The sequence below is a fragment of the Lissotriton helveticus genome, chromosome 4_1 (genome assembly GCF_964261635.1).
Source record: "Lissotriton helveticus chromosome 4_1, aLisHel1.1, whole genome shotgun sequence".
Classification (NCBI taxonomy): domain Eukaryota; kingdom Metazoa; phylum Chordata; class Amphibia; order Caudata; family Salamandridae; genus Lissotriton; species Lissotriton helveticus.
The window spans coordinates 1,617,730,086-1,617,746,049 of record NC_136063.1 but is presented as its reverse complement, the minus strand read 5'-3'; the positions used below and the strand labels follow the sequence as shown (position 1 = coordinate 1,617,746,049).

The window sequence follows — 15,964 nt, the reverse complement described above, 5'->3', positions numbered from 1 at the left end:
GCAGTCAGGGTTTGCAGGTACTTAGAAAGTAACCTGAGAGGTCTTTCATGCTGCACCATAGCCTCGTGCCCTGTGATGTTGGCCAGCACACGGCCAAACATTCAAGTAAGCACTTTGATAAATACGAGCAGACGATATCTGCTAAAAGTAACCTGATTTGTGGCTTAAGTACTTTTTTTCTAAATGAAATGTGTAATTCTAAGCTGTGTATTGTCTTTCACCCTCCCTGTAGATTTTGCAGATCAATCTGACGATGACCAGGTTAATGTACTAGGATTCCACTTCCTTGCTGGTGGTAAAGTCACTCTTCTTGCTTCGAAAACATCACGTAAGTAAAATCAATAGTACTTTTTGCTAAGTGATCTGTTTGAAAACCTATAAGTTATATTGAATCCCTAGACTACGCACACGGTGAAGCAATTAAAAGACGCAGTAGTTTCGTGTTCAGATAATCAAGGGGAAATAAATGCTGCTAAATACAAATTTGAACCTTTTAAAAATGGTAAATGCATGTTTACTCCTTGTTGTATGGTTGAACTCTTCTTCTCCCCGGAAATGTGGGTTTTATGAATATTCTGGACACTAGAAACTGTCATTTTATAGCTTTCACTGATGGGAGAGGATCCCAACTCTCTTATAATGCATTTTGTTTTACCATGAAGTCATTAAATATAATTCAACATATGTAGGCGGAGCCAGTTTAATATTCTAATATACATTTCCGCTTATCATTGTCTAATGCTTAGGCACCTCAGGAAATAAAATCCTAAACTTACTGTCTCTCCCTTTCTGCCAGTAAATGACAGCTACCACCTCATCCGCCTTCCTTGTCACAGTTTTCACTTTTAGCTAGTGCCTCATCACGGAGACAGGTCTTCCTGCCCGCCTAAATAGAACTTGTTGTATTGGTAGCATATTGATATTATGCACACTAGAACACTTTTTGTTCTGGGCAGACTCTGAACAGGAAGCAGGAAATATTGGGGAGGTGTTAGGATGTGGTTAATGTGAAGTATGATGTAATGCGCAGAGTGTGAGAGCTTTTTTCAGCTCACAAACAGCCCAATTCACAGAATCAGGCAGTCTGTGACCTGAAAAAATAAAAATGTTAAATGTACAGAGCCCTATTTGCGATTCGGTAACCTATTACTGAATCACAAATTGGGTTTGTGAGTCGCAATTAGGAAGGGCATGCCAACGGCGTCCCTTCCTTATGATGAGACGCAGGGGATTGACCACAGCTCCCTTGCTGCATAATTTATCTGCATGCTTCTGGACTGGGTAAGACACTACAGCTGGTGATGAGTAGGGGATATGTGCCCGAGAAGACAAGACTGCTTTCCCTGAGAGTTTGCAACAACACAGCAAACTGCTTGTGCATGCCGCATGCACCAAGAATTGATGCAGAGTGGTCTGTGACTGGCACATGTGGAGTCAAAGCCCTGCTCCATCCCGTACACAGCCGCAGAAGAGATCCAAGGCCCTGCAGAGGAATATATTCAAAAAGCTCGCCAAAACCGTGGATGAAGTGGTCGACAGAGAAGCTGCGCCATGCCCAAATACAAATCGATTATTCAGATTGAGCAAGAAATTATGATCACATGATCAAGGTACGAGAAACAGAGAACTTACTCACCATCACGGGTGATTTAAGCATGCTTTGAAGGCAACTTCAGCTTGCAGGAGTTGTCGGAGCCAGCCTGCTTCGTGATTGTGTGACCAGTACGTGCTAGGTACAAACAGCAGACATGGTGAGACAAAGCTGATTAACTACAGAGTGGAGAAAAAGTGTATTCAGGGACATAATAGGATGTTATATTTGTTAATCACTGCTTATCCAAACCTGTGGGAGACGTTATGTGGTCAGTTGATTAGTCAAACCAAGGAATTAATGCTGGATCCATAGAGGGCCCTTCAGAAGCGTTCTTGACTTGGGATGGAATGAATGAGATGTAATGCAATTAATGAGTTCCTTATTAAAGGCCTATCAGATGTAGAATCATGATTCATACCTACATGGGAGGAGTCTGAATTTTCCCTTTTGATGATCAATTTCTCTCAAAATCCCTGGATTTGAGTAGCTTTGATCCCACAGACTAACATTCCATATACATCTCTAGCCTAACCAATATTGGCCACAATGGGTGCTATGTGCAAAATATTAGACAACACAGTTAATGCCTGACAACTCCAGTCTGAAAAATTGGAATATCAAGTGTCTGTCTTGGAATGCATGGCCCAGTCCTTCAGCTTTCACAAAAAAATAATCTGAATAATTTAAGTGAAAGGTTTGCAGTAACTAATGTTTTCGAGATGCTTACTCACTCATAATGAACAAATAAATACACTATTAGATATACATGAAACAATGATGCAGGACAGACATGTAGTGTCATTCTCTTTGAGACACCTTTTTTAAGGTAGTGAGGTCCCAATGTCACTATCCTTTTGGGGGGAGAGGAAGTGCAGACAAAAATACTTATGTTTTCCCTATCATTAATGAGTAGAAGATCTTAGGGCCATATGCATGAACACATTTTCCCATAGACACAGAATGTGCAAAACCCTTTGATGCATCTGGCCCTTAGTTTTGTGCTCGTTATAACGGGAGGAAATTGTTGCTTCTTCCTTGGAGCAGTTTTTCCCACAGGGTAATCTCATGGAAAAAGGCAGGCGCAATAAAAAAAAATCCTTGTAGCTGAACAATATTTATATCATATTCAGACTCTTGAGGTCCCTTTTGCGGTTCAGGGAAGAATTTGCCCATTTTTGATATCAAAAAGCTGCGTAGAGATTATGGAAATGTGGCTGGGGATCCTATTGTAAAAATTCAGTTGAAAGGTTTCTCCAGTCTTGGTGGGATTCCATGCTTAATTTCCCGTTCCTGCTCAGTTTCCCAGTCCTTTATTTTGCAGTTTTCAGAGAAACCTTCATCAAAAAATTAGGTTACTGTGGCAAATGGCCCATCAGTAATGGAAGCTTGTAATACCCTAGGTAAGTCGGGCAGTACTCATCCTTCGAAGGTTTTGGGCACCTTGCCCTTGGTTAAGTCAAGTAGTTTTTGACATTGCCATACAAACACTTAGTGTTGTACCTCAAGGGGATAGATTTGTTGGATATTCAATGGAGTGAACACAGCTTCTGGGAACAATTAAACAACCCTTTGACCTTCGAAAACATGAGCGTTCAAGTTTTTGGGGCTGGCATCAGTGCAGATAGAAATCCAAATATTCATCCGCCATAGGCCTCTCATCAGAAAGATAGGTTTATAATTGAGCCTGCTAAGATAGATCTTTCAAAGAGGAATGATCAGAAAATCCAAAACAGATAACTTTACCAAATTACTCCCTCCAGACTTAATGGTAACAGGAATAACTATTCATCTTCTCCCCCTTTTTTGATACAGAACTTCGATCACTTAGAGGATCACTTACCCCAAGTATGAGATCAACATCCGTTGATTACTAAAACATTACCATCCTGACACACATTTGTTTCTCATTGAAATTCCATATTTTGTACATCTTGAAATTGTTATGGGCACAACCTGTATTTTTGCATCTTACTTCCAATGATGTTGACTCAGCAGCCTTTAGGCAAGATATATTCTGTTCTCAGATACAGTTGTTCTTCTCAGATAGAGTTGTTCATTGTGACCTGGATGACTGAAACCATAGCTAGTCAAATTTTAGCCCATCAGGATCTGTTTGTCTTTTGGAGGAATAGGATTCAGAAACAGTGCTAGATCTCCTGTCCACAAATGTCAGTGCTAAAAAACAGAAAGATTGGTTACCTGTGCTCTGCCACAAGTGGTATTCTGCTTCATCAGATTTGGCCATATGGTATGCTAAAGGTTAGTCGGTGACTCCTGAATAGCAGTTAGGGAATTTGTATGTGATGCGGAGTCCAAACTCGGGCATTTCAGCAGGCTTTGTGAACATACATCTAATATGAAACCATCTGCATCTCGTAAGGTTTAGCAGGGTGTATGGTAGGGCCCGTATAGTAGGGCCAGCAGTGTTGCAAGCCTGGGAACTGATCTCTAATCCTAGTCTTTTTTGAGTTTCATCAGATAACTAATTTCAAAACAACCTGGACGACAATGCTGGATCCTTTGGATGAATAAACTAATTGTTCCATTCAAGCCAATAGAGAAATCAGAGGCCATCCCAAAGGGGGCTTGATCGGATGAATGTTCCACAGATTAAGGTTATGCAAATTTTCTGGTGTGACGCTGAGTTGATAAAATATTGAAGCCACCGCGAGCTCAATTGTTCTTATTAATCTATATTTTCCCTCTAGCCGTAGGCAGAAATCTGAACTATTATTTGCAGCAAATTTTCCATTGTCTTCCATGATAATCGCACAATATTTAAATTTATATCTCCTAGAAGTAAAAATGAGAGTGGAAATCGATAAGATAATGGATGAGTTTGGTAATGTCCTAGTGTTGCCTATCTTTGCATAATGATTTGAAGTAACTGAGAAAAATTGCTTAATCTCTTAGAAAGTTAACGTTACACATTAAAGAGGCAGTGACTGTGTTTATCACACAATTTGTGCGGCTGTAAAGTGGTGAAGAATACACCATTTACTTATTTTACTGATTAAAGAGATGGACCAGATCTCTTCACCACCAATACTTAAGAATAATCATGTTAAAAAAATGGTGCAATTTATGAGTGCATGATCTGCTCTTCTTTTTCCCCCATCACTGACAGTACCATAGTTTATGAACCCTAAATGCCAGATCACTGCATGACATACAATATACCAACTGCTCCCATGCAGGATCAGCGCTATTGGAGTACAGATTTTTTTCGATCTCATTATCACATCGAAAATCTAAATTTGAGACACAACATAGGATTCAGAGTGGGCAAATGCCAGAGCAAGCATAGATATTATCCCTTGCATTATTCCACAATCACAGTGTAAGTGAGGAGTGGTTAAATCAAACTTAGTGGAATAGTTTCAAGAGTGAAAAACCTTTTAGACAAAGGGAAATGTAGTAAATGGGCTGAGGGATGCCAGCCTTGAAACAAGGGGGCATGTCTACCAGTATTCAGAGCGAATTTTGTAGTCCCCATGGCAATCCCTAGGACCTCTGAGGCCTTCACGATTGCCATTATTTTGACTTCTCTTAATAACATCATCTACTCTTTTCTGGGTGGCAACCTGAATACTTTGATTTGCTAGTGGATCTGAATCCTAATGTGTCTTCATGTTTTTGGACAGGAACACTTATGCAAATGTATTAAGGGTTTCATGATCAGCAGCCATATTCTGGTTTAAAACTTGCTATTCTCCCAGGATTAATACTTGTACTCAGTATGGCCAGTGATCCTTGTACACTATTGATGTGTCCAAAACTTCTCCTGGGATGTCTTAAGCTCTTTTTGTTCGATCACTTCCATGTGAGTATCATTATCCTATCACTGTCACACACTGACTTGAACTCCTCCGAGAACCCACCAGGGAAATCCTTTTTTACACAATTTATTTATTGAAATTATTTATTAAAAAGGAACAGAATAATAACCACCCAAAACAGAGAGCACAACTATCTTGCTCATTGCTGACAGTAAACCTCACCTGCATTCAGCCACAGGTATCAACAGTTGTCCAGGTGCACCCAGACAACCCATGAATAGTGTTCTCAGCAGCACAGATATACTCACAACCAGACAACTTCAGACAGTCAGGCACACAAGGCAAGGCCTTCGGACTCCAGAGCTGAGTCCGCACGCAGCAAAAGATACACCTGGATGAGGACCCAGATATCCTTGTGCATGGATTGAGCAGACATTTGTTTCCAGTAACCATCGACTTGTTCATTGCAATACATTAAATCTTTCTGCCAATCCTCAAATCTTTGCTGTCATGGTGGGGGTGGGAGAGGGCGTGCTGGCGGTGGCGGTGGTAGGGAGAAGCCATGTCTTTAATGGACCACCAAAAGTCTCTTTGCCAACAATATGGCCAGGGCAGTGTACTTCTTAACAATGGCAGCAAAGTCTTTAACATATCCGAGGAGAGCTAAAACAAGGGTGTTCTGCACAGAAGCATCAATCATGTTGGTTAGAGCCCTGAATACCTCAACCCAATAATCAGTGAATTGTGAGCACCGCTGTGCCAAATGTAAGAAGCCTGCATTAACAAGCCTTGCATCTGCTATAGTTAGATTTGCCCCTGAGGCCCAATTTATATAACATTGTAAGAGTATGATATATCCTATGTAGAAATTTAATGTATATCATTCTCAGCCTGTTGTTCGAGGAGAGAGCCCCAGTCATTAAACATAATTTCCATTGCTTATCTGTTATCGGCTATACTAGTTCTCTGGATCACTTCTCCTTTGCTGTAGGGATGTAAAGTGGAGCTCCCGTCTGTGATGAGCTATACAACTGGGATACTAAGCTATGGGGTGATGCAGTGTCGCCAGGGTAACAGTGTGTGAGAAGGAAAGGCAAGAGGGGTTTGGAGGTTCGACAAGATTCATGGAGTGTAGAGAGCAAAAACACATTGAGTGGATTGTAGTCAGGGCTCTCTTGGATAGTAGACAATGGGAGAAAGCCATCAACCAGATGCAAGTGTCCTAGAACAAGGGAAGATAGAGATTTTCGATAGGTGGCATTCCAGAAACGTGTAACGGATCAACATAGGCCTGGCACAAAATCAGGTCCGGTTCAGGCATTTGATGGAAAGAGTAGTACTTAGTGGAGTGAGGTATACTACATCAGCCTCAATAGAATTATGTGGCTGAATCATGTGTGGTGAGAACAAAGAGTGATAAGTTAGCCTGAGGGTATAAATAGTTACATTTGAGATCTGAAACCACTAGGTCCCAGTGATCAAAGTGAGTGTCATTATTTCCCAAGGTAAACATGGTTGATTGGCTGCCCGAGCAGATTTGATCATGCAGGACATAAGTCTTTTGAAGAAGTGCTGGGCAAGAGGTATAGGGATATTCAAGAATAAATACAAAAATCGTGGCAGGACAAGCATCTTGGCAGTCTACCAGCCAGGGACTGGGACAGCTTTATCCAGCTGCCAATCTGATCCTCCATCTTTTCAACAGCGGTTCCATAGTTCTCCCACAGAACTATTTGAATATCTCTACTAAATTAGATTCTGGGATATTAGACTGACACATCACACCAGTTCAACAGGTATTCAAGGGAGCACACAGGTGAAGACAGTGTGAGAGGGAAAATAACTGTTGTCGTCCAGTTGAACGATAAGCTCGACAGATATTCAAATCTAAGAAACTCTTGAATAATTAGTGAGATGTTAGTTGCAGGATCTCAGTGACATCTTCAGCTTACAAAGATGCAGTGAGTCGCCAGGCTGTGAAACTGAGGCCCCTATGCGAGTTATGTTGCTGTAATGTGGCATCCAAAGGCTCCATTGCAACTGCAAATATTATAAGGTAGAGTGGGCATCCTTTCCGGTACCCCTGGATATAGAAATAAAGTCTGATATTAATTCATTCTGTCTGATATACTCTGCAGATTTGTTATACAATACTTGGACCCATCTAATGAAATTCGCACTAAATCAGAGTTGCTGTAATAATACAGAAAGATACAGCCACTCCTGTGACTCAAATCACTTAGTGGCATCTAGGAAAACAGCTGCAGCATTCAGTTTGGGATCTAAGTGAGTGCATGGATATGAACCCCAAATGATCTGGTCTTAACAGAAGTGGGAAAAAAGGCAATATTCTATTTGATAATAGTTTAGTAAGTATTTTGTTATCAATGTTTAGCATCGAGAGCAATGGGGTAGAAGTTGAAAAGCTCAACTGCTTTGCCTAGTTTCATGATGGTGAACATTAAAGCCTAATAGAGCAAGGGCAGGAGGGTACCTGTTTAGCCTGGACTCCTCATACAAGGCATGTATGTCGAGAGCAAGTATCAGGGTGAACTCAGCTGGTAGACTATCTGCCCTGGGGGCTTTAGCACTTGGCAGGCTGGGGATAATTTCCTCACTTGTCTTAGCCAAGCGGGCTCAATCGTATCAAGGAATGACGAGATGTCTGCACTAGAAGGAGATGTTTTAGATTGATATAGGTCAGAGTAAAAAGACATACATTTGTAGAATGGTACCCGTTCCGTATATGGTGAAGTCATCTTTGCAATTTATTTGAATATCTGAGCTGGTTTCAGGTTTGTTGAGTAGACGATGAAGTGAACAGCTTGGTCTCTCGCCCTAATTGTGACTTCCTTGCTAAGGTAGCTGAGTTCTATGTCTGTAAGCTCCCTGTTTACAACCTCCCTGTATTCTTTGAGCTTAGACTGAAGGCCTGATTTAGATCTTGGTGGCACTACTGCCCAGTCCGCCCGCCATATTTAGATGTTGCCGCAACAGACAGGAGACTGCAGCTGCGATGGTCTTCTCTGCTGGCGAACAGTACTCCGTCACTGTCATGCTGGCGGGATTACGCTAAGCTGATTTAGATGTTCCTGTTGTGCTGGTGGTTTTCCTAATGGCGGAGTCCTGATAGAGTGAGGCCATGGTGGTGTGGAGACCGGTAAATACTGTTTCTTTTCTTCTGTTAGATGCATTGCGCACCAACAACATACATACACTATTGAATGTACACCTGCACCCAGCACAAAAGTCTGCCTTAGATTCCAGTGACAATGGGGTGGCTGAGTGTCATGGTCAAGTACCAGCAGCCCAGAAAGGACCTGGACAATGGGTTTCAAGATGGATTCGATGGTGGGACCCCCAAAAAAGTGAGTTTTCACCTCTTTTTCATCGATTCCGCCAACTCATGCTTGGAGGTTTCCCTGCCACAGTTGCCTCGACAGAAAGGCAGATTGTAATCTGGACGGCAGGAATCATGGCGGTAATCCCTCCGACAGCACTTTCTGCCTCTGATCAAAGCGGGAGAAAGATTCTATCAGAGGCAGCAGAACTGAAGCGTCTTCCCTCTAGTGACCAGCCAACGTCTAAATCAAGCGGATGGACCGTCTAGGCAGCGGGCTGGAAGACCACCCAAAAAGTGACTCCAGGACCAGTCCCGCCAAGATCTAAACCAGGCCCTGTTTCATTGACACGATATCTACATCCCTTGTAGAGCAGTTTTGTGTCTCAAGATGACAAAGCTCTATTTCTAAGTGTGCAATATGACTGCAGATCGTGTTCTGTATCCCTGCTTCTTTGGACAGACCGATGCCCCTAATTACAAGCTTGGGGGCCTCACATAGAATACTGGGACTAACGACAGAGTTTTTGTTGAGTGCGAAGTTGTCTTGTATGGCTGAACAAATGTCATCCTTAAATATGGGCTCTAATAGAACCTTGAGGTGCAGCCTCCAATTCAATGCATGATGTTGCGCTTCAGGGAAGGGCACTTTAAGTAGAAACGGGGCATAATCTGATATTGTCCAAAGCATATGTACGACCTGTTCAGTATAAGCCTTGGCATCTTTATTGACCAACCAGTAGTCAAGCTTTGACTAGGAATTATGCGCAGATGATGTGCAAGTACCTTTCAGAGCCTTGGGATGCCTAATGTGCCAAATGTCAACTAGTGCATGCTTAGTCATAATGCCACTTTGATGGGATGCAGCTTTAGGATGAGGGCACTGTACCGGCCCTGACCTATCAAGGAAGGAGTCTATAAAAACATTGCAATCCCCTCCTCCAAATGATCACCCTAGGGTTGAATTGCATCATAGTCACCCATAAGTGTTGTAAGAATTTGGGGCAATCATCATTTCAAACGTAAATGCAGATGATCAACAGAAACCTGCATCTCAAACTATCATGTAATATAATGAACCTGCCTTCAGGATCACATCTAAATTTGTGCAGAAGTAGGTATACATCTTGTCTTAAAGTAATAGCAAAGCTTCTGGCATACGAAGAACAAGAGGCATCAGCTTTGACATTAAGCCATCTCGCCAGAAGTTGTGAATTTGTTCACCTGGGTCTCTTGGAGTAGACTAGGGTCAACCCTGTTCCTATGTAAGTACGCTTACACTGGGTGAGCCTTGCAGGGCTCATTCATACTACGTATATTCCAAGTTAAAGGCTTATGGGGACGTGTAGCTAGCATGGGACTGGTAGTGTGCTCATGGCAGCTAGGTTGGTCTAGGGTATGCATGGGACATACAATTTCAACTTCATGATAATATCAGCGTAAGGCACCTAGCGCTGTTGGTGCACTCGGTGTGTCAAACAAATTAAGCTCACTTTACATGCATCTCCTCCCCCACTCTGATAAACCCAAAATATCATAAACAGTACACAATCCCTCCCCCAAACCGCAGATAAGGAAAGAACATATATAGTAATCAAAGTGCAACATAATCCTAATTAACCAGTGCATGAGTACCCAAAAACAAACAATACAACCCATGTGGTTATGAAGATCACATTCAAGGATAATTGTACAGGTGGCCAAGTTGCAGGGTTCAACCCATTCTGGATAGAGCAGGAGGCTGGGATAACAATCAATGATGATGTGCTAAGGAAGAAACAGGATTTTGCATGGGCATGCTGGGTGGCAGCTAAGTATCTACTTGGTAGAGGCATTCACTGTTGCAGATTGCAAAAACAACAGTTGATGGACAGAATGCAGAACAATGTCATACATTCACCCAAGTACAGAGATCTGGGCCTAAATCCATCGTTTTTTTGTTCACCATGCCATTCCAGTTTGAACCCAGCCAAATTCAAACCGGTCTTGGGAAAAGTCTAGCCTGAATTGCCAAGCCAGGTTCTCCCTGGACTGGAAACAAGCATCCTAGGACCGGTTTCGGGGTTTCACCCCACTTCAGCCAGGATAGCTTGATTCCAGTGGCACGGAGAGCACGGGACCCACGTCTAGGCATACTCGTCCCACTCGGGGTGACAAATGCAAAAACGACAGTTGATGGACAGAATGCAGAACAATTTCATACATTCACCCCAGTACAGAGATATTGCAGGCGCACTAGCCTCTACGGCGGGCAGGTCGTCATTATGGCGGCAAAGTGAGTGCCAAAGATTTATATCTAGGATTTTGGTGGCCTGCTTGGAACTGGTGAACATTGAGCACATGATGCTTGCCTTTGACTGTGACCCTCAACTTAGATGGATACAATGGAGTGTATGTGAGCACTCTGAAGGGATCTTTTGATGGAGAGGTATTCAGGCCTAGCTGCGTGGTCTACTGCAGTAATATCAGGACAGATAGAAATATGATTCCCCTGATACTGAAGATCTCTCTTTTCATGAGACAGACGAATGAACTAGGTCACAGTCCTTGAAATTGAGCAGCCGGGCTAATACTGAGCGAGCAATTCACCAGGTGGGGGATGCGTCCCTGGGGATAGTGCACTTTCTCAGTTCAAAATATAGGGGAAAATGCTGTATCATTAAATACAGTGTTCAATAGGCAACAATATGTAGTCCTCCACTCTATTCACGGCAGTTTTTTGAGGGACTCCCAATATGCAAAAGTTGTGGCATGAATGGGCCTCAAGACCTTCATTCTATGCCTAGTTTGCAACCAATTATTTTCAAGGCGGGATTTTTCTCCTCTCTGCTGCCGGGTGAATGTTGAGAATCTGATACATACTGCTTCAGTTGGTCAATTCGATCATCATGTTTGTCATTCTATGTCGGTGGTCGGTTAGTTTGACGATCTTGAAGTCGATGATCACAAATCTCTGCTTCATGTCACGTAGCAGAGCATTGAGTGGTTTGAAGTGTCTGATCCGAGTATGTGTCTTTGTCAGGCTTGGTCATCTTCACGTTGTGCCTCCTGACCAGTATATCTGGCAGAATTTTTGTTCTCAATTGCTAGCTTTGGCTGCCTGTGGTCCTGTTTGCTCATTTATGTGACGCAGGTAGTCTCCATGAGCGTGCCAGCAGAGTCCAGGCAGTAGTCAGCACTCTATGCTGACTTTTTCACCTTCAGCGATCAAGTAGGCATTTTCACTTTCATCCAGCCATACATAATTGATAGGGGTGTGGGGCAGAGACTGATGCAGAGGCAGTAGCGGCTCCTGGTGGGAGTGCTACCGGGCGGTGACGTGGGGAGGGGCAGGGTGTGGGGTAGTAAACACTGGAATACGGATGAATGCAGGTAAGTTGACAATTAAATCAATAAAACGAATACCGTTGCGTGCACTGCATCGCATTTGGGGATGCAGCCCACTCAACGGAATTAATTTTATTGATTAATTGTCAACTTACCTGCATTCATCCGTATTCAGGTGTTTACTACCCCACACCCTGCCCCTCCCCACGTCACCGCCCAATAGCACTCCCACTAGGATCCGCTACTGTGCAGAGGGGACCAGGAGAGTTGAGGTGCTACAATAAGAGCAGTGCACCACTCACAACGTGGGAGCTAGGTGGAGCCAGTTAGTCAACAGTCAAGTTTGAGAGGAAAGTGACTTAGAAGTTTGGTAAGGGTGTATTGCAGCAGACAGCTGCCGAACCTCAGTAGACCACACTCAGACAGACATTCATGGGGAAGTGTGCCCGGCATCCTGCCTCTACGCCACACGGCGAAACTAAGCCCCATCTGAGACACACAGTCACACATCCCCAGTGCACCAGTTCACACATCCCCAGTGCACCAGTCACTCCCCCAAACACCAGGATCCTCAGCTGACACCTATCACAGGATGTCTTGCCTCGGTAAGGTACTGCCCCATACCTAGTGTCAAGGCCAGGCCTCAGAAAGATCTCCCGAGTGCACTCCATAGTCAACAAAGTAAGCACCCTCATACACCGCTCAGCACCTTCCATTGTCTAAACTGTGGATTTCAAGCTCCAAAGTATGATCCTTCATGAGAATAAATGTTGGCTAGTTGTCCCGGTCGACAGAGTCTCACAAAGGTGCGCTATTTTTTTTGCCCTGCTCTTTGGCACCCCCATCCCACCCCTGCTGGCCACCAGCTAAAACTTTATTAGCAATGCTGTTTTTTATTCACTATATTGATTTTGCGAAGTGCATCCAAAGAATCATTAAAGGCTTTGCATCCTTTGAAAATACACTTAGCATTATGTTCATATCTGTAGCCCATTCAAAGCATGTACGTTTGTGAGAGCATCATTTGAAAATGTCAACAACTTACTGCTGTTTTTGGATTTGGTTAAATCAGATTCTTAAATGACAGGGTCACGTTCAGAGGATTCACATAAGGTTTTCCATAAATTATGGGGACCAGGTGATGAGTTATCCTTGAGGCCACTTCAGCACCAAATATTTCTAGTTTTCCTTGATCAATAGGCGTACTACCAGATTACTATATTTTAAATATTGAGCTGCAGAAAGATTGTAGCCAAATTGACTGCCACAATATCGTGAAGGTGAGCATTTTTATGTAAGTATAGCTTTACTATTATTAAATCCACATTGATATACCTTAAAAATATATCTATTTGTCTATCTCGCTATCTATCTGTCTATCTATCTATCTATCTATCTGTCTTTAGAAAATGCCCTTTTTAGCGTAGTCCCCCCATTTTTTTTTTCTCGCTGGTTTTGCTGTTTTTTTTAACTATTCCCACTGGGGTACCTCTGTCCAGTGCCCAGTGTATGGGCTGTGACTCCCACAATGTTGAAACATTGGATAATCCCCAAATGGCTTATTTAACTTTCAGGTATAGCCATAATATATGATCCAAGTGGCATAGAAAGTTAAAGGTCACCTGGGTTCACTTAGACTGTCCACTAGGATAGTTTTCTGCAAAAGGTGGAAGGTTTGCCCATGGGAACTTTTTTCTCATTCATTAGGGAGTTTCCACAAGTCACTCCTGCCCACTGGCTAGTAAATTCTAACAAAGTGGCACCTCATCCACAGCTCATCAGAACACATCTGAACCTACGGATGAAAAGAAGAGGACTGGACTTGCTATCTGTGACCTATGTTTAGACCTGAAGGGATTGAGCTGTTACCACTTGTAACCAGGACTGAGAAATAGATTCCAAGGGTCAGTTGACTGACTTCCTGTGTGGCTACAGGGACACAACACACTGCAAGGCTCTTTATCCTTAAGTGACCAGTTGACCAGTTACAGCTGGATCTCAACTGGCCCTTGCCGGTCAACTTTACTGGAGTTAGTCCTAGCCTCTAAGTGCTGTCCCTGAGGTCCTTGAAGCCTTATCGGTTTCCAGGAGGAACTGCTCCTCAAAGCCTGATGATTTGGACATCCACGACCTCCGGAGCTTCAACTGAACCTTGTGGCAAAGGTATCTGATTATGAAAAGTCTTTGCCAGATGGATCTTCAGGCTGCCCCGCTGGAGTATTTTGAGCTACAAAAAAGAAGCTACGTCTGTTGGTAGTAATCTTGATGAAAGAATAAATAAAGCCAATAGTTTTAGCAGGACCTCAGCCCACTACTATCTGACTTTGAGAGGACTTTGCCAGATACAGCCTTCAACCCTGGCTCGCTGGAGGATATTGATTTCCATAAAAAGGAGTGAGTCCGATGGAAACAACTTTGACAAGGATGACCTTCTTTGTGTATCCGACCTAGACTCATTCACATCGGTCTGAACTAATGCCGAAGTCCCTGTCAACAGGAAACAGTGATCAGTGAACAGGGCCTTTCTGATTGGTGCTTTACTTTTTCTTGATGCTTTTTGCCTTAAAAGTTTATATGTCTGTATCCCCTTATTGAATTTTAATCATGTTTGTGACACTTTTCTAACTAAAATTGTCTTCATGTTTGTAAATTGGTTATGGGATATTTATTGTGCTGTATTTGACTTATTAATTGTTTTGGTACTGCTAAATACCGCACATGTATATTCCCTAAGTTAAAAATGTCGGTTTCGTTCCATAGCTACCAGGGGTTGAGCTCTCGTTTATTTATTGAACTTGGTATATGCTGTTCTGGCAGTGATAAAAAGATAGGTCAATTGTTCATCAGGTATATATCAGTTAAGTAATTTTTGAGAAATTAGTATCCAAAAAGAGCTCAGGTTAGGCAAGAAGAAGTTACGTTCTAGAAATAGCTGGAACGTGAATTTGCACATCTTCTGAGGATTTACGAATCCACAGAGTTAAGCGAAAAAAAGAAATAGTAAAGGCACCCCATTTGACTAGGGTGCTTTTTCTCCCTTAGTGCAATGCACATTTGCAAATCTGATGGATTTTTATTGTCTGGGTGTCACAGAAACATCTCTGTTGTGTCTTCCATTACCCAACACAGTGCAATGAGTTCCGTGTTGGGAAAAGTAAAAAGAAGGGCTTAAAGAGGCAAAGTAAACCTACTCAGACCAAAAGACCCATAAAAGATTATTTAAAAAGACCCCCTGTCTCCGATATTAAAATAAAATAAGACGAATTCCATTGATGAATCTGCGGATCTCAGACCTGCTCCAGGTCCCGGCGACCCCCCTGGGCTTCTATCCTGCATAAGAATTGTAAAGTCTGGAAAAAAGTATTTAGACAACTAACTTTGAGTGTGGCAGGTGTCCACAAGTTGGGGTTGCTGCACACAGTGGTGTGGAAAAGTAAATTTTGCCATGTTGTATGTGCCTACGTGTTCCCCATCTTATGTTATATGTGCATGATCGATATGCATATATTCCCCTCTGATCGATTAAAGACGCAATTACAGTTGTGTCCATCTCTAGTATGTCAGTTTCCAGCCCCTGCCACATTTTACAGTGTACACGTTAATTCATTGAATTGTCCCCGTTTCTAGGCCTCAAAAGGGCCCGGACTCAGATTCAGCTCCTGTCTCCTGAACCCTCTCCGAGGAGCGATACAGCCCCCACCTGTATCCCTGACCCTTCACTTACTTCCTGCCTCACAGTGCCCGGCTTGGCCTGGCTCTGCCTCCCAGTCTGCCAAGAGTATGTTATGCTTCAAGTTATCAGTCCAGCCCTCCTTCTCTGCATTCCTAAGCTACTGAATCGCATCAATAGTTTCAGTCACAGTCTAGCCTTTATGTCTCCATGTAAGAGAAATACTGTATTAATATTCATAGAATATTCCCCAC

At 42.8% G+C, this 15,964-nt stretch overlaps 1 protein-coding gene across 5 annotated transcripts in view; it reads left to right on the top strand.

Annotated features, from left to right (window-relative positions):
* Positions 1-15,964, top strand: part of BBS9 (Bardet-Biedl syndrome 9) — a 1,968,820-nt gene that overhangs the window by 977,467 nt on the left and 975,389 nt on the right. For all 5 annotated transcript variants that reach the window (XM_078688232.1, XM_078688235.1, XM_078688233.1 and 2 more), the window contains one exon: positions 233-328. In XM_078688232.1, the coding sequence (XP_078544358.1) occupies positions 233-328 (96 nt within the window). The remainder of the gene's footprint in view (positions 1-232; positions 329-15,964) is intronic.